General features: G+C 41.3%; 1 protein-coding gene across 2 annotated transcripts in view; it reads right to left on the reverse strand.

Annotated features, from left to right (window-relative positions):
- The window catches only part of THBS4 (thrombospondin 4), a 54,604-nt gene that overhangs the window by 23,254 nt on the left and 13,249 nt on the right, over positions 1-18,101 (reverse strand). Inside the window, exons 3-9 of one of the 2 annotated variants that reach the window (XM_036764296.1) lie at positions 13,075-13,322; positions 10,208-10,316; positions 7,738-7,823; positions 7,179-7,230; positions 5,249-5,433; positions 2,359-2,496; positions 1,102-1,170 (exon numbers count right to left, since the gene is read on the reverse strand). In XM_036764296.1, coding sequence (XP_036620191.1) covers positions 1,102-1,170; positions 2,359-2,496; positions 5,249-5,433; positions 7,179-7,230; positions 7,738-7,823; positions 10,208-10,316; positions 13,075-13,322 — 887 coding nt within the window. The remainder of the gene's footprint in view (positions 1-1,101; positions 1,171-2,358; positions 2,497-5,248; positions 5,434-7,178; positions 7,231-7,737; positions 7,824-10,207; positions 10,317-13,074; positions 13,323-18,101) is intronic. The other variant, XM_036764306.1, reaches the window with a different exon arrangement.

The following is an 18,101-nucleotide window of genomic DNA, read 5'->3' on the forward strand; positions in this document are numbered from 1 at the left end:
CCAGTGGTCTTTCCACCATGCCATATTACCTCTTGCCTTCCTGACAGTGCAGTGGACAAGTCGTAAGGGCAGGCTGGGAAAGAAAACTCTTAGTTCACAGTCACTTTATTTCATCTTCTTATAAACAACATGTCAGGGTGGAGGTAGGTCCCGTGGGCTATTATGCTCCCATTAGCTCTCCATTTTTGCCAACTGTTTCTCATTTATTTTTATTGCTTTTCCACAAAACCGTGTATCCTTAGGCTGATTTCACATGCGAGGAAGCTGGGGAAGTGAGAGGTTGAATAGTTCGCCTGGGGACCACATGGCCCCTACATCCCTAGCCTGCTGTCTGGCTTGCTGACCTTACTCCCATCCATTTCTCGCTTGGAAACAGCTGACAAAACTTTTCAGAAATGTTCTGGTAAGGACTGAAATGATTAAATCATAGCACCTAAATGCATCTCAGAAAGTACCCTGGCATGCCAAGCCATTCTCTGCAGCATGCAGGGATTCTGAAGAGTCTCCCAGAGGAGTCAGAGGTACAGCTGTGGGGACACCACATCCTCTGGGTCACCTTAGAGCACTGCACTCTGAGCATTCTGGAACCGCAAAAGCAACAGGAAATGCCTTTTAAATATGACCATCTTTAAAGAATAAGTATCTTAAAGATAATTCCATCATATGTTTGTATTCAAAAGCACATTGATGAAACTCAACTGCAAGTGAGAGGAAGCAGTGGCTTGCTAATTCTCCACAAACTTTTGTTCTCTTGCGGTTGGTCACATATATTATTACATTCATGTGTTATATTTGAGTTTTATGGTTACAGCCTACACACACACACACATATGCACACACACACACGCAGACACACACACACACAAAATCAGTTTGGCAAATTATTATGCTTTTAAAAGAATTGTGGAATTAAAACAAGCGTGTCTATAACATAGTGTAATAAAAAAGATTGCACATGAAACTACAAATCTATTATGCACAACTTGCTATTCCTTTTAAATATATAATCAGGTTATCATATAAGTTTCTTTTTTTCCCTTTTTTTCTTCCCTCTCCCACCCAAATTATTGTGCTTTAAAAACAGCTGCAGAAAATACTTACCACGGTATTAATACAAATAGAATTGGGGACACAGGCTCCATTTCTGCACTCATCAATATCAGAACAGATCTAGTGCAGAAACACAAAAGAAGGCTCTTAGTTGAAAAAGAAAACACACAAACCACTCTTAGTTGTCTCGATAGCTTTGTGTGATATGAAGTGATCCAGAATTACGCATGGGAAGGGCATCTGGGCCATCCCCACCTTTCAGCAGGATTAGCCTCAAATTTCCAGTGGACAGCTGTCCATGATTTAAAATAGCCAGAGAAGACTCCCTAACATGCCTTGGTAATTCAGTCCTCTGTCCTGCAACCTTTATAAATGGGAAGTTCTTTCTGATGGCTAGACTCAGATACATCCTACAGCAATTTGAACCCATTTTATTTTGTTTTGTCTTCGGTGGAGGCAAAGATACGCTTCTCCCCATCACTCACACAACCATCTGATGACTGTAATTCAGCCTTATTACCTTCTGTCTCTCTGCTCTCTCTCCCAACATTCCCTTCTCTTCTCTGGTCTAACAAACAGCCCCCACTGGAAATGAAGGATGGGATAACTCAGAAATAATGACACCTCCTGCTCCGCTTCATACCTAATGATTTCCCCAAGGTAGTAAAAACCCATCCGAAGAAGATCAACCATCTAAAAAATGCTGAAAACATCCCTCCCAAAGTTTCACAGCCAGTCAGTTTAATAATGACCTGGATCGTCTAGTATATTTGGAAACAAGTGGAGAAGGTCATAGAAGGTTCTGGGATTTTACTGCAGTTTGTGGCTTATAAATGCTATTGAAGAGGATGTGTCTATTCTTTCATTTCTTTTACATCCTCCCTAGCTGCAGTAAACAGTACATAAATACAAGTTTATCTTCCCTTTTAAGGTTCTTCTGTTGCTTACATTCTTTTACCCTTTGATGCCCAAGTGATGGATCTGAATATCAAAATGTTCTACTGGTGTAAAGCCAGTGAGCCTCAAGCCACTCCTCAAACTCAGTACCACCAGGTTGCTGTCACCGAGCAGCTGCTTCCTCCCTCCCTCCCTCCTAGAAATCTATGAATCAGAGAGGAGGGAAAAAATAATACAGATGTGGCCTGGTGTGCATTATTTATCTTCAACATGTGATAATCACCCAGGCAGGCCAAATTAATAGTTTCTGAAAGAGACATGAAAGAGCAAGATCCATTCCAAGTTTTACTAAATGAGAAGGCAGGGGGAATATAAAAGAAAAGAAAGACCACCCTTGGAGTCATAGCTCACCTGCTTATGTGTCTTGGCAAAGGTGATCCCCACCCCCTGCACCATTGGTCCTGTGAAGCCAACTGGGCATGAATCACATCTAAAACCTGGAGTCAAATTCAAGCAGCGTACTCCGCGGAAGCAGGGGTTAAAGGTGCACTAGCAAGAAAGAAAAGATACAAAATATTTGGTCAAATGGGTGCTGTCATTGAAATCTGGAACTCTTCCCGAATGAACAACCACATCCTAGTTATCCTTGTCTCTACTCCAATACCTAGGTTCCATGCCTTGCATGGGGTAATAAATGCTTGTCAAAGGGAGGAAGGAAGGGAAGAAGGAAGGAGGGAGGGAGGTAAGAATGAGGGATGGAAGGAAGGAAGGGAGGGAGGAAGAAAGGAGGAAGAGAAAAAAGAAGGAGGAATGGAAGGAAGGAAGGAGGGAGGGAGGGAAGAAGGAAGGATAGAAGGCAGGAAGGAAGGAGGGAGGGAGGGAAGAAGGAAGGATAGAAGGCAGGAAGGAAAAAAAGAAGAAAGGAAGACATGTTGGGAAAGGACAGAGAGAAATTAATTCATGATTCACTTAACAAACCTTCATTAAACACGGTCAGGCTACCATTAAAGACCACAAGGTCTTTTGCCAAGTTCTGGGGGACAAACAAAGATTAAAGATATTGTTTCTGCCCTCAAGAAGCTGCCAGTCCAGTAGGTGAGAAAAGGAAATAACTATAAAAAGAAACAGGTGCAGAAAAAGTGTGAACAAGGCTCCATAAAAGTCTTTAGGACAGAGGAACCGCTTCAGTTGGGAGAGGGCTGAGGATGGTTTTGCATGGGGCCTTGAAAGATGGGAGGGAGGAGGGTGATAGGCTGTTGGGGGCACGTCCTAGACTTAGACGTCTACTTGCCACTTTAGCTCTGTTGAATTCCATTCTTTCACTCAAATTGTGCCTATGGTGTTATAACAATTATGATAACAATCACAACTTCCATTTGTACAATGCTTGAAGGTTGAGAAAGCACTATTCTTGTTGACAACTCTATGGGAGGGGGGGACAAAAAATAACTTCAAAAGAACTGTCTTTGAGCTGAGGAACTGGTGCTGTCTGGGGATGGTCAAGGTGACTGCGCCAAATGCTTTTTCTCAAACTCACCACAAGGTGAGAAAACCAGCAAGTCCTCTGACTTTAAAAGCACAAAGATGAAAAGACATGAATGAAGACAAAGAGTCAGACCTGCTCCCTCCATCTGGTTAAAGTGTCCTGTGCTGTAGTGAGTCAGTGGGCACACGGGACCCGAGGGTCCAGAAGGGTGTTTCTGTTACTGCTTCAATTAATGTAAAAAACCCAAGCACTTCTTGCCTTTTCAAAAGGGTAAAATTCCAGCTCAAAAATTAAAGAAAAAAAATGTACTTTTAGTAGTTCTATAAAATTGTGTGTAGATGTTATTAAAATGAAGGATTATTAGATACTATCTTAAAATCCTAATTTCTGGAGGTGGGGGCGGTGGGAGAGGAGAAATACTTTTTATCTCAGACTTTCTATTACTCAGCCAAGGGAGACATTTGTTACATTTTCAGTTGGAGTGAGATTGGCCAACCTGAAACTCTATCTGGCCTCATGGTCTCTCTGCAACCTTCTAATAACAAAAACTAGCACTTCATGCTTTACAAAGTGCTTTACATATATCTTCTTATTGATCTCTATAATAACCCTGGGAGGTAGGTACTATTATTATCCCTATTTTGTCGATGGGGAAACTGAGGTAGACAGAGGCTAAGTGACTTGGCCAGGGTCATCTAGCTAGTAGGTGTCTGAGGCAGGATTTGAACTCTGTCTGGCAGGCTAATACTGACTTTCAAGTCCAGCACTCTATCCACTGTGCCATTGACTGGACGCTTTCAGTAGAAGATGCTGAAAGTCAGGAAAACGAATTAGCCTGTGCAAAGTGCTTCTGTAATATCCTCCTTCTGAGGGTTTGCCCAGGCCATAGCTGTCGCTCAGTAAAACTATCCCACTCTTATGTCGATCGTTTTTCGAGGGCTACCCAGTCCAGTTGTTCCCCAAGGGACACACAGTCTGGGTAGGATCTGGGCTCATTGCTTCCAGGCTGTGAGTTGTGAAGGTGTGCGGTATTGCCTCCTCTCCCAACAGGAGTCCCTTGAGGGGACCCTTATAACAGCACTCCCTCTTCCTCTTCCTTCCTTCCTTCCTATAAATGGGTGTGTGTGTGAGGGGAATTGAATAGGACTGTGAAAAAAAGGAGAAATGACTACTAAATGAGAAAGCAAATATAGAATGTATTAGTACTTGTGATGGAAAGCAGGGATGCCAACCTATATAAGCACCTCCATATGCCATATACATGCTCACATACATATATAGATATACAGGTACATATATACAAATATATATATATATATATATATATATACACACATATGTAATATATACAAATGTACTACATTATATGTGTTTATATACAACCTCGACTCCAAGGCTGGCTCTCTCTATCCATGAACAATGCTGCCTCTTTCTTATTCATACAAAATAATGCAAAATTTCCCACCGCTTTTTATTCTACCACCCAGTACCCCTAATAGTTTGTAGAGATTCCTCCATCTCTGGGTATGGAAGTGGCTTTCATGCAGCCTAGTGAAGGGTCAAATTAACCACTTCCTCTGTCCATATACCTTCTTTTACTATAAACTTGTCATTATCAGGGACTGTTTTTTTGCTTTTCTTTGTATCCCCATCTCTTATCGTAGTACCTGGCAAATAGTAGGCACTTGATAAATGCTAGTTGACTTCACTTAAATTTATAAATAGTAGGCACTTGATAAATACTTGTTGACTTCACTTAAATTTATAAGATGACAGTAAAGGAATTGCTGTTCTGCCGTCCAGTCTATTCTTTACCTCATCAATATCAGAGCAGGTAATCCCATTTCCTGTATATCCCTCTGGGCAGGGACCACACTGAAATCCGTCTCTGGTGTCAGTACACCTGACTCCTCGGAAACAGGGGTTAGAGTCACACCTGCGAACCAGGGCTGCTGGAGTGGGAAGGGTGTTTGGAGTTGGAGCCTGGAGGCTGAGGGGGCCTGAAAAAAATTTAAAAAAACATCCAGAGCTGTTCCCTGACCCAACCAATGAGCATTCATTCCCATGATGCTACTACCATAGTTGTGAATCTTGGAAAATTGCAGTCTCCAAAGAATCCACACTGTGGCTGACCCAAGGTGCAATGGAGAAATGCATAATGGGCATAAGCAATTTGCTACATGTTTACAGTGATGACTTTGGCACAAGAAATGACATAAGGAATTGGGATTTGGGACTGGTCCCGTGTAGGGCACTGGAGTCAGATTCAGATAGGTAGGGGGTCTCTAAACCATATATAACTATCTCTGTGTGCCATATATTGACTCAGAAAACTACATGTTAACATTTTCTATTTCTATTGTTATTTGGTTTATCTCATTAAATATTTCCCAATTACACTTTAATCTGGCTTGGCTGCCCTCAGGACTGCTGTGGTTGGCAATGCTGCGCCTGGCTGTGTGTTTGACACCTCTGGGGTAGGGGGCTCTGAGAAGAATGTTTCTACAAATGCAAATTAACACTCTGCACCTTATTTTTGGTTTCAGACTATCTGCAAAAGAACTTCGGGATGTCGCAGATGCCGCAATATGCCATATGTGGATGTTTAATGAAATACAAAACCAAATTTGGCTTCTCCAGAGGACTTTCTATCCCAAAGGACATTTAAAGGCACACAGTCTTAGAGAGTTTTCTGGGGGCATTTAGAGGTTAAGTGACTTGCCTAGGATCACACAGCCAGCAAGTGTCAAATGTGAGAGTTGAACCCAAGTCTCTCTGACTCTGAGGCCATTTCTCTATCTGCTATACCAAGTTGCCTCTCTGGTTTAAGGGATATTATTCAAGAAATGCATGACTGGAAAAGGAGGTGGGCTGGTTATGCAGTAAGAACAAGGATAACCAAGCACATCACCGGTGCCCAAGAAAGGCAAAGTGACCTAGATGAAAGCTTCTAGCACATCTATAGGAGAAAATGGAAGAATCACAGAAGATGAGTAGGCATGTATGGGTTGCTATCTGCACTGATGAAAGGAATATTCACATGGGATCACAGAAATGTCCAAGAATTCAAGTAAGTATGATCTGATCCTTTTTTTTTTGTTTAGTCCTGTGATTTCATCAGTGTCAGGAAATTCCCTTTATGTGATAGGAACTATTCTGAAATTCCTGCTTCACTGATTGTTGTCTAGGAAACTGAGAAGTTAAGGGACTTTGCCAAAGTCAAACAGCTAACATTTGTCAGAGGCAGGATTTGAACTCAGTCTTCCATGACTCCAGGGCTGGCCCTTTCTCCACTACTCCGCACTGTTTTGTGTGTGTGTGTGTGTGTGTGTGTGTGTGTGTGTGTGTGTGTGTGTGTATGTAATCAGGGTTAAGTGACTTGCCCAGGGTCACACAGCTATTAAGCATCTGAGGCTAGATTTGAACTCAGGTCCTCCTGACTCCGAGATTGGTTGGTGCTCTATCCACCGAACAACCTAGATTCCCCATCTAAACTGTTTTTCAAGTAAAATCCTTACTTCTCATTCTTTTGGATACTGAAGAATTCTCTTCTACCCACAAAAGAGAATTTTCCTCTCAGTTAACTCTTCCCCTGGACTATGTGCCAACCTCTGGAGTTTCAGATCAATGAAGACTTCTCCAAGTCTCCAATAACAACAAATTCACAGAGCATTTTCACTAATTGGCTCCTAGGATGCATCTTATTTATCTCATTAAATTAGCCAATTATGAGAAAAGCACTTACCACATGCCTGACACTCAGCGATGGTATTTCGCAAAAAAGAGGTTTCTTTGACCTTTAGAAATAGAAAGATGATTGACAAGCATTATGAGACCTGCAGTACAGGGACTGAGGAATCTCAAGGGAGTGGTACTAAAGACTCTTGGCATTGGCTGAGTTGCTGCTTGTGAGACCGTCTTCCTGTCTGGGGCTTTGTTCTCCAACTTCAAGAACCATTTCAAAGGGTTATAGATTTAGAGGTGGAAGAGACCTTAGAGACAAGTGAATACAACTCCTTTGTTTTTCATAGATGAGAAAACTGAGGCACAGAGAGGTTAAGTGATTTCCCCAAGGTCACACAGCCAGTAAGTGTCTGAGGTAGAATTTGAACACAGGCCTTCCTGACTTCCAGTCCAGTGCTTGGTCCAACATGCCACTTGGTTGTCATTAAAACCCAACTGACGGAGTTGTAAGGGGACATCTAGCCTGTGGGCAGTAATGAGCCTCCACCATTTCTGACAAATACAGAGGGGACTTACTAATACTATCGGGACTGTCCGATGCTCAATGGCCTGTACTATACCTGCTGTCTCAGGAGGTCTTTCACTTCTCCCAGTATTTTGTTGAGTTGCGTCATCTGGCCCAAGACTTGCCAATTTATGTCTCCTGCTGGGATACCAAGGTGAAAAACCAATAAGCCAGGTTAAGGATGGCCATTTTACATGGTCTTTCAATGGCCATAGGCTTGACCTAAACCAGAGAGCTCCCCAGAGAAATGGCAAAAGGCGAAAGATTAAAGCACACAGGGCCTCTGGATTGTCTATGCCAATTTTCTGAGTTGCTTAAGCAATTGTAATGAGGAGGATGATAATGTTAATTATAATAATGTAACCAGATGAGAAAAAAATGAGTTTGTACAAAATTCATCCAAGTTATAGAAATAAACCAACAATATTCATAATTGTAATTCAATATTTTGGACTGTCACACTCAACCCCAGTCACAGTAAAAATGGAGTCACCTACATTGATCCCTGGGCTTCTGCAACCAAATCTCCAGATACCATTTCAGATATGTAGTCAATCAATCGACAACCTTGTATTATGCGCCTACTATGTGCCAGGCACAATGCTAGGTGCTGGGGATACAATTACAAAGAACACAAATGAAAGGGATGCTAAACAAATTGTGGTACGTGATTATAAAGGAATGTATCAAGGCACAAATAATGTGAAAAAATAGGTTTACAAATAGCTATGGAGAGATTTGCATGAACTGACAGAGTGAAGTGAGCAGAATGAAAACAATTTATACTATAAATAACATCAATATTATAAAAATGAGCAGTTTTGAAGGTTTGTATGAATCGATGAAGAATAAAACTAGCAGAACCAGGAGAACAATTTATACAATAACACCGTAAGCTATCAGAACTCTGATTAATGAAATGGCCATTCGTAGTACCGGCAAACCAATGATGAAAGCATGCTTTATGCATCCTGGACTCAGGGTGCCGAATGAGACCCTTTTTTCAGATGTGACCTATTAGTGAATTTATTTTGCATAACTATGCATATTTGCTATAAGGATGTTTTTTAATGGCTTAGAGGGTGGGAGGGAAAGAAAATAGAATCTGTTAATTTTTTTAAAATCTAATTTAAAAAATATTTTTAAATGGAAGGAAATAAGCATTTAGTAAGTGCCTTCTATGTGCCAGTCTGTGCTAAGCACTACATAAATATTATCTCATACATAAAATGTAACTATGATCCTCACAACAATCCTGAGAGGCTATTATTATCCCCGTTGTACTTGGGGAAACTGTGTTTGAGGCAAAGAGAGGGTAAGTAACTTGCCCAAAGTCACATAGCTAGTAAGTGTCTGAGGCAGGATTTGAATTCAGTCATTGTCTGACATTAAGCCCAGCCCTCTCTCCGCTGTGATACCTGGTTACTTCTGGCAGCAATTTAAAACACGTGAAGCATAAACATAAAATGAATAAATACAAAGTAGTTTACTACAAGGAAGTTTGGGGTGGTGTCCTATAGCAAAGGCTCAGAGGTGGGAGATGGAGTATTGTGTATAAGGTATAGAGAGAAGGCCAGTTGGGCTCAATTGAAGAGTGAGGGAGGGGTAGCCATGCCCAGTGATCCTGTAAAGCTAGTTTGGGGTGATAAAGCTAAACAGAGGAGCTTATATTTTATACTCTAGTAGAACTCAATGAGTAGGTGAGTTACACGATCAGAGACACATGATTGAGGTAGGTTAAGTGTGGAGGATGGCCAGAGCCTTGAGGCAGGGAGTCCAATTAGGAGGCTCTTGTTTTTGTTGTCTGTTGTTCATCCTTACTTCTTGAACAGGACCAATGACAACATGAACATGATGTCTTGACTTGCAAGTGAATTGGATTTAAGTGAGGCAGAGCTGTGCCAAGTCATCAGCCTCACTCTCTCCTCCAGAGTCATCTGAGTCCAGAGTCAAGATATAGATCAGGAGGCCTGGCTATGGCCTGGGATGCAGTGGCCTTTTTAAGCTAACGTCTTTCCCAGGTCTCAGTTTGACTGAGGCAGCACCCATTCAGTGATTAAGGCTAGGTAAGAAATGAGGCAAAAGATGGGCAAGCCTGCCTTCATGAAGGAATCAATCTGGGAGGTGAAGATTCTCAGGGCTTCTGGCTAGAACAGAAACAGTTGCAATACGAGCCAACAAAACCTGCAAGGTGAGCTTGCAGAGCAGGTGAGGCTTGGGCCCATTATTGGCCAATCAGTGGGAGTCAGAGTGATTTGGGTTTAAAGGCATAGTAATAACTTAGATGAGAGGTAATAGGGGCCTGAATTTAGTCAGTAGCTTTTTGAGTAGAGAGAAGAGGCCAGATTCAAGAGATATTTTGAGGTAGAAATGCAAGATTTGACAGCTGATTGGCTAAGTGGTGGTTAGGGAGAATAAGGAGGTGGAGTGACTTGCTTTGTGAAGCTGCGATTGGATGGAAGCATCTCTAGTGCACCTTCTCACCCATGACTAGGATGACTACACAGGCTGGGGAGGGGTCATACCTGAGCTTGCCGATGGCACGTGGTCACTTTGCTGGAAGAAACATTCTTGGAGGCTGGCGACCTGGAACAATGAACCTCTCACAACCAGCTTTAGTTCTTCCAAGGAATCCTGGCAGAGGAAATATTCATCGTCACTTATTTCTGGCATAATTCAAAGGGAAGCCATGATGTGGTAGCCCAGTGACCACAGGGAGGTTTACACAGACTACGATTAGAGCCTCATCTAATAGGCAGGAGAAGGGTTTAGAGAACATGCCACCGTTTCTGTAAAGATGGACATGCCAGGGAAAATGCCTGAGGTTTCCCATCCAGTGAATAAGGGTTTGGACAGGGTCCTGTCTGAGTGAGTCAGGGGCCACACCCAGAATCTTTGCAGGGAACTGAGAGGAACATGGTGTAGTGGAAGGACCCGTGGAGTCGAAGTCTAGAGGACCTGGGTTCATTTACTGGTTGTGTGATCCTGAACATGTTGTGTAACCACTCTGAATCTCAGTTTGCTCGACTGTAAAGTAGGGATAATAACAATACCTACCTAAGGGGCTTTGGTGAGGATCAGCTGAGATAACATCACTTTCATTTCCCACTGTATCTTCCTAACCCCACCCAGGGAGCTATCCCTTGTAGCAAAGAATGCCAAAATCACTTAGTAAAACAAGTAAGGACTACAATAGGAACTAAATAACTATGTAGGAGGAGCTTTGATTGAGAGGAAGACTGTACACAATCGACATCTGGAGCTATAGGATCGGGGTTCAAATCCTGACTCTGCTATTTACTTCCTGTGTGGCCTTGATTGTCACCTAGCCTCTCTGGGCCTCAGTTTCTTCACCTGTAAAATGAGGTGGATTGGCCTAGATGACCTCAAAGGCCCCTTCCAGTTTTAGATACTATGTTGGGTACATATCTGCTGGGGACTACGTTATTATTGTTCAGTCTTCTCCAACTCTCTGTGACCCCATTTTTGGATTTTCTTGGCAAAGACACTGCAGTGGTTTGCCATATCCTTCTCCAGCTCATTTTACAGATGAGGAAACTGAGGCAAACAGGGCTAAGTGACTTGCCCAGAATCACACAGCTAGTGTCTGAGGACAGATTTGAGCTATCTTGCTTATTATTCCAGGCCCTGTACTCTGTCCACTGCGCCACCTAGCTGCCCTGTTGGGGACTGCGGGGAAATGCAAAAGAACAACCTGGATAGCATTGCAAAGAATGCCTAGGAACTACTGAGCTAAAGAAACCTGCATATTGGGGACTGCAAGTGACTAAGAATTTGAAATAGATTTTTGGGAGAGAGTTATTTAACAGGCCGTTTCCTTTAATTTTCCAAAGATTCTTTTTTTTTGTCCTTTCCATTTTGTTTTCCTTGGTCTTTCAATGAAGCTTTCCGTCTTTAATATTGTGAACTGGAAATTTTTCAAATGGAGAATTGAGCTCAGTTTAACTGGGGATGTGGGAGAAGTACCATACACTAATTTTCCCTGAGTTTTCCGGGTGGGTTTATGAGCCAGAGACATAAAGAATCATCCAAAGTGTACTTGGGTCTTTCATGCTTTGAGAGTCTCAAGGGTTACATTAATTTTGTTCTTTTACGTTGCCTACATGCTTAATGGAGGAGGTTTATAGAATAACAGACAGAGGCATTATCGTGTTTCTACTAAGAGACAAGGATGCTCTGGTGGTTTGGAGGATTCCTTTATAATTCAGTTGGGTAAAGAAATCCTGTAGAAATTCAGTTTTCTAGGAAGAATATTCATGAGGGTCTCCCTTTCCACTCCTAACTATTGACTTCAAGGAATGTTGACATCTTTAGGCTGGTGGACGTTGACCTCAGATTTCTTCAATGATATAATTATTGACTTCCAGGTTAAATGATTTTGACTCATTCTGGGATTTTGAATGAGGGTTAACTTCCTACAGTCTCCTGAACTTCTTCACACAGTTAGCAACTGTCTACTCAGAGAGTCTCTGCATTTGAAGTTTCTTGGAGTTTTCCCTAAAAATCATCTTCTATTGTTCAAGAACATATTTGACCCCAGAGTAAGAGTAATAATTTTTACGCTGGGTCATAGGATTATAGGAGAAGGTCATCTAGTCCTACCACTTCATTTGACAGATGAGTAAATTGAGGCATAAAGAGGTTAAGTGATTTTTGTCCAAGATAGATAGACAGCTAGAACATATATTAAATGCTTAGTATGTAAAACCCACACAGTTACCATGTGGAGCTGTAAGTGGAAGAATTGGAACTTGAAATTAAGTTTTTTTGTTGTCTTTGTAAATGGACAGCCCAAAGGATCAAAGAATCACTGGAACACATTTGTAGGGCTGCAAAGGACCTCAGAGGTCTTCTGTGTATCTCTGTAACCTTGTGAGATCTATATAAAGCTTGTATTTCCACCTTTATTTAATGCAAAGTAAAAATTAGCCAAAGTAAAGTTGTGGGATAAAAAGTAAAAGATTATTATACCACCCCCCAAGATCTTATACATAGAACTGTTTGTAGACAATTTCCTCTTATGTGGTTGTGGTTATGTGGAGAAACTGAGACCCAGAGAGATTAGGTGACTTGATCATAGTCATACAGGTAGTAAATGGCAGAACCAGATTTGAATCCAGATCCCCTGGATCCAAATCCAGCACTATGTATGATACAAAGGTTATGTAGTCAATTGGAAAAGATACCATAAAGTAGATCTTGGGAGCTTCCTGCCTGTTAGAGGTTAGAATCTCAATGCTACTATATTTACTAAGTTTTTTTCTGGCTCTTTGCCTTTAGTTGGCTATACATGAAATACATGGATGAATTAACGTGTTGTGGCTTCAGCTCATGAATCCACCTTTGAAGGAACAGAGGCTGCTCTACTCACCTGGGCTTTTCTCTGGAATGTCCTCAGTTCAACAGGCTCAGAGCTGTGAGAGAGCCCAGAGAATGCCCTGGGGAGATCCTGGATGGTGTCCACCTGGTTACAGTCCAGGTAGAGATCCACAGAGCTGGACCCTCGTTGAAAATTGCTCAGGCGAAGGAGCATCCTGTGGCGCTTGCCATCAGCCACCTGGATGTTGTTGAAGACCACCAGGTGTATCTTCCCATCAGCCTTTAGGTAACGGAGGATGGCTGGAACAAAGCACAAGTTAATGATGGGGAAGAGAAGCAAGAGAGAGTATCCAGGTGAACACTCCTGTACCAGTCAGAGACGGAGGGATCATAGGGACATTGGTTATCCTCTTATATTCAATTAGGACACCCTCTCTTTCTCAAGGAAAACCCCATCCAGAAGCCAACAATCTATTGAGTCTAATGAAACTCTATGATTTTAGAAGGCTGAAGCATGCCTCCACCTCTTGGCAGAGAAATGATAGAATTGAGGTGGAGAATAAGGCTTACATTTTCAGATATGGTGCATTTTGTTTTGTTTTGTTTTGTTTTTTGCTTGACTATACTTATTTATTGCAAGGAAGGGTTTCTACGCAGGAGGTGGTGTAGGTAGTGAGAGAAATGATTCTCCCCCAAAAGGAAGGAAAAACTGTCAATAAAATATCAAAAATGTGGAAATTCAGACAATGTAGAAACAAATAATAACAATAAAACTGTTTGAAACATGAAAAAACAAAAAGTTCAGAAGGAGACAAACAGGCAACTTTGTTACTACCATGTTAAATTTAATATGAACTTTAAAAACTCTGTTTTAAAATTTCTGTTATATAACAGAAATTCATGGTTTCACATACAATCCCTTTTATGTCCTTTGCATATTGAAATGTTTATGTTTGTCGATGATTGTTAAGTTACTAATAAAACAATTTCAAAATAAAATAAATTCACTATTCCTTGCCCCACCTCCAATCTAATGAGGTTGTAAATTAGGAAGGGGCTAAGTCTTCTATTTCTTTATGCCTTCCAGACTGCCTAATAGAGTACTAGGTGCATAGGAGGCATTTTGTAAGTACCTGTTAACTTTCCTTAATGTCATTTTATAACCCATTCCATGTTTCTTGGTTACACTTCAATTTGTTCTTTCATGATGCAGTTTAAGCCAAGTTCCACTCACTGATAAAACCTCTAAAAATTTTTGATAACTCTTGTTTTTACATCACTTTCCTTTCCTTTTTTAAAAAATTACATTTTCTTTTTTTATTGTGAACTTAACAAACATAAATTACATTTCAATATACAAAGAAGAACAGAAAAGAGGATTGTAAAAGAAACAGAACTTTTGTTATGTACAGTGTGTTTTTAAAGAAGTAGATGTATATAAAATTTTACAAGGTAGTAATGAAACTGCTCTGCTTGTTTGTGAGCCTGTCTGTCCTTTTTTTGTTTTCTTTTGAGTACCTCCCCCTTGCCCATACTTGGTGAGTCAGCCTTTGTAAAAAAGGATAGAAAGGAAGGAGGAAAAAAAGGTAGTCCAGCAAAACTAACACTTCAGCCAAGTCTCACATTCTATGTAGTGTTCCACACCCATTGTCCACCATCTCTATAAAGGAGAAGAAAAGTGTGTTGGTCATTATGATGCCTCAGCTTTTAGTTTGGGCTTTTTTTTCCTTTCCAGTTAGATTGTTGTAGCCATTGGGCATACTGTTTTCCTGGTCCTGCTTACTTCACTTTGTATCAGTTCACACAAGACTGACAGAGTTTTGACTACAGAATTTCATCTTAAAATTTTTGCCAAAGCTCCAGTTCCATTTTTCCAATTTGCTCCTGGTAGCTGTCCCTGAAGGTCCCAGTAGGGGGCCTCAAACTCAACAGGTAAGGAATTGAAAGTTTTATCTCTATTTCCCAAATCTGCTTGGTTCCAAATTGCCTTATTTTTATTAATAGCGCCACCATCTTCTCAGTCACCAAGGTTCAAAACCTTGGTATCATCTTGGTGTCTTTCCTTTCCCTCACTTTCCAGCTGTCAAGTCTTGTGGATTCTGCCTCCACAGTTCCTCTTTTTCCTGCTCTCTCTTCCAGCTGTGACCATCCCAGCTCAGATTCACGTTCTTTATTTTCTGGGCGGCCGAAATAATCTGCTGACTGGTCTCTGTGCCTTCCAGTCTCTCCTGTGTTCATCCTACTTTTCATACCACTCCCAAAGTAATATTTCTAATGCACAAAACTGATTAGGTCAGTCTACTATTCAAAAATCTTTGGTGCCTCCTCATGCTGAGAATCTGGGTTTGTATCCCCCAGCTCTACCACTTACTGTCTGGATGACCTTGAATAAATCATTTTGCCTCCTCTGGGCCTCAGTTTCCATCTTTGTAAAATTAAGGGGTGGAAGAAGTTGATTTCTAAGGTCCCTTGCAGCTTTCAATCTATGGCCCTATGACTTAAAGGATGAACCTAAAGTCCTCACTCTGGCATTCAATGCTTTCTACAATCTGGCTTCAATGTGCTTTTGTAACTTTCCTTCCCCCTTTATTCTTCATTCAGTCTGTGTGTCAGTCACACCGAGCTCCTGTTTGCTGGTCATGTCTTGCCTCCTCCCACCTGGGTGCAATTGCTGAGCGATTTTTCCCAGGCTGGGTATGGACTACCCCAACATATCCAGCTGTCAAAACCCCATTTTGATGCTGCCTCCTCCATGAAGCCTTCTCTGACTTTCCCTCTGCTGCAGGTGAAGCTCCCCTCCTCAGATCTCTCATTTCTCTTGTTTTGAACTCACCTGTGCTTTTGTGCCATCTTAACTTGTATGATAACTGTTTGTATGCATGACTCCTTCCCTCAGTAGACTGTGAACACCTTGAGTACAAAGCATGCCCGCTTGCTTTCTTTCCCTTTTCCCTCTTCCTACTTCCCAGGTCTTAGCACAATAATCATAGCTAACAGTGATAAAGCACCTCAAAGTTTGCAAAATCCTCACAACGTGCTGGGAAGTAAATACTATTATCACTCCCATTTTACAGCTAAGGAAACTGAGGCAGACAGAAGTTAAGTGACTTGCCCAGGGTCCCACAATTAGTAAGTTTTTGAGGCAGACATTTGAACTTAGGTCTTCCTGACTGTAAGTGCAGTACTCTATCCATTAAGCTGCCTTGCTGCCTATAGATTATACAAAGCAGACCCTTAATAAAGGTTTTAATTGAATTGTTCTTTGACATTTGCCATATTTGTTCACTTTTGATTTTTCTCAAAAAGTTCATTCAACAAGGTTTTAAGTATCTTCTGTGTACGAAGAACTGTGTTAAGTGCTGGGGTAGAAACAAAGTTTAAATAAAGTGGTTTCAGCCCTCATATCCTTAAGAGCAAGCCGCTAGGTCTTCAGATATGGGATGCAGCTAATGTGGACTCGAAGCCACATTATGTGGCCCAGAAAGAACAAACACCACCAAGATCCCATGACATATGGTGGTAATCAAAATAATCAACATACGCCTACTTGAGTCTGCACCAGGAACTCAGCAAGACCAAGCTCTTGTGTGGCAACATTGCTGAGTACTCAAACTAGGCATAAGCTGCAAATGCTTTCTTCCAAATAATAATAAACGCCCATTGGCTGGTGCTGCACAACCCAGCCATCTAGTGAGACTCAAGCAAGGTCACCTTCCATTCTCAGAACTCCCAGATACATTGCTCAGGACATCTTTATGTTGAAGCCAGACAATGTAGTTGAAGGATAGTATCTATCCTCATAGTGGCACTTTGACTGTGATGAGAACCCAAATTTTATCTGGCCTGATTGAATGTGACCAGGACAGAAGCTACAGCCCTGTGGGAATCTTTCTTACTTTTATTTTTTGCTATGGGATTTTTTCAAATTCAAAAAATTATTTCCACTAATATTGATATTTCATATTAAAATATTATGTTGTGAAAGGAATTCTGTTACAAATTTATATGCATAGTTGAGCTAAAAAAAGTTGCCAATATAATAGGATATTTTTTTCCAAATGTCATTTCTCTTTATGCAACCACTGGGCATGGTTTCTGGCACACTCTTACATTGCAACCTATTTCAGAAGGTCACTCATATTCACATTCTTTGCAGAAGTCCATTCCAAAAATTCCAAAGGAAATGTGCTGAGTTTTTATATAATATGGGTAACATGAGCTCAGCATCAGACAGTTAAATCAAATGCATTGACACCAAGAAAATCCTTCAAAGGGTCACTCTACCCTCCTCAGGCAAGCAGGCCTAAATGACAGCTAGAAGCTGCCAAAATTTTGTCCCTGTGGTAGTTCTTGAAAAAACAACCAGAGGGAAGGGTTCCACTGGCCCTTCACTCCTTTAGCTGAAGCCCTGGTGCTATCCTGGGAGGGCTCGGAATAGTAAATAAACTAGTATGACTGGTAGGAGGAGAGTAATGTATAAAAAGTCTGGAAAGCAGGGTGGGCCCAGGTTGTGAAAGGCTTTAAATGTCATATAGAAAAATTTATATTTCATCCTAGAGGCAACAGGGAACCACTGGAGATATCTTTCTAGACTCAATAGAGCCTATATTAATACTAGTTGATGGTGTTTTATTTGCACAACACTCCTACGGGCTTTCGGAACTGGTTTCAGTGTCAAAGGACCCAGATTCATAACCTGGCCAGCTCCCTAAAAGTAGAGGAGACAATTCATAACTACATGCTCTCCTTGACCAGGCCACAGAGCCATTCTACCTTCAGATGCTCTCAATGGGTGGTAGTTGTCATGACCTGTTTCTATGCCAGGGGTAAAATGCCATCTTTGTGATAGATATGCTCAGCAAAGTGGCTCACTTCCTCCCTTATGCTTGATCTTGCATTTTGGTCAAGGATAAACACCCATTCCTTTAAAAAAATTTCTGAAAGTCCTTGCCCTTGAGGAACTTATATTCTATTAAAGTGGTACAACCTGTATATGACTAAGATAAATGAGCTGCGTTGGGACGTAATGAGTTTCCCACATCTAGAGATCTATAAGCAGAGATTGGGTAAGCACTTTGG

Source organism: Trichosurus vulpecula, chromosome 1 (assembly GCF_011100635.1).
Source record: "Trichosurus vulpecula isolate mTriVul1 chromosome 1, mTriVul1.pri, whole genome shotgun sequence".
NCBI lineage: Eukaryota > Metazoa > Chordata > Mammalia > Diprotodontia > Phalangeridae > Trichosurus > Trichosurus vulpecula.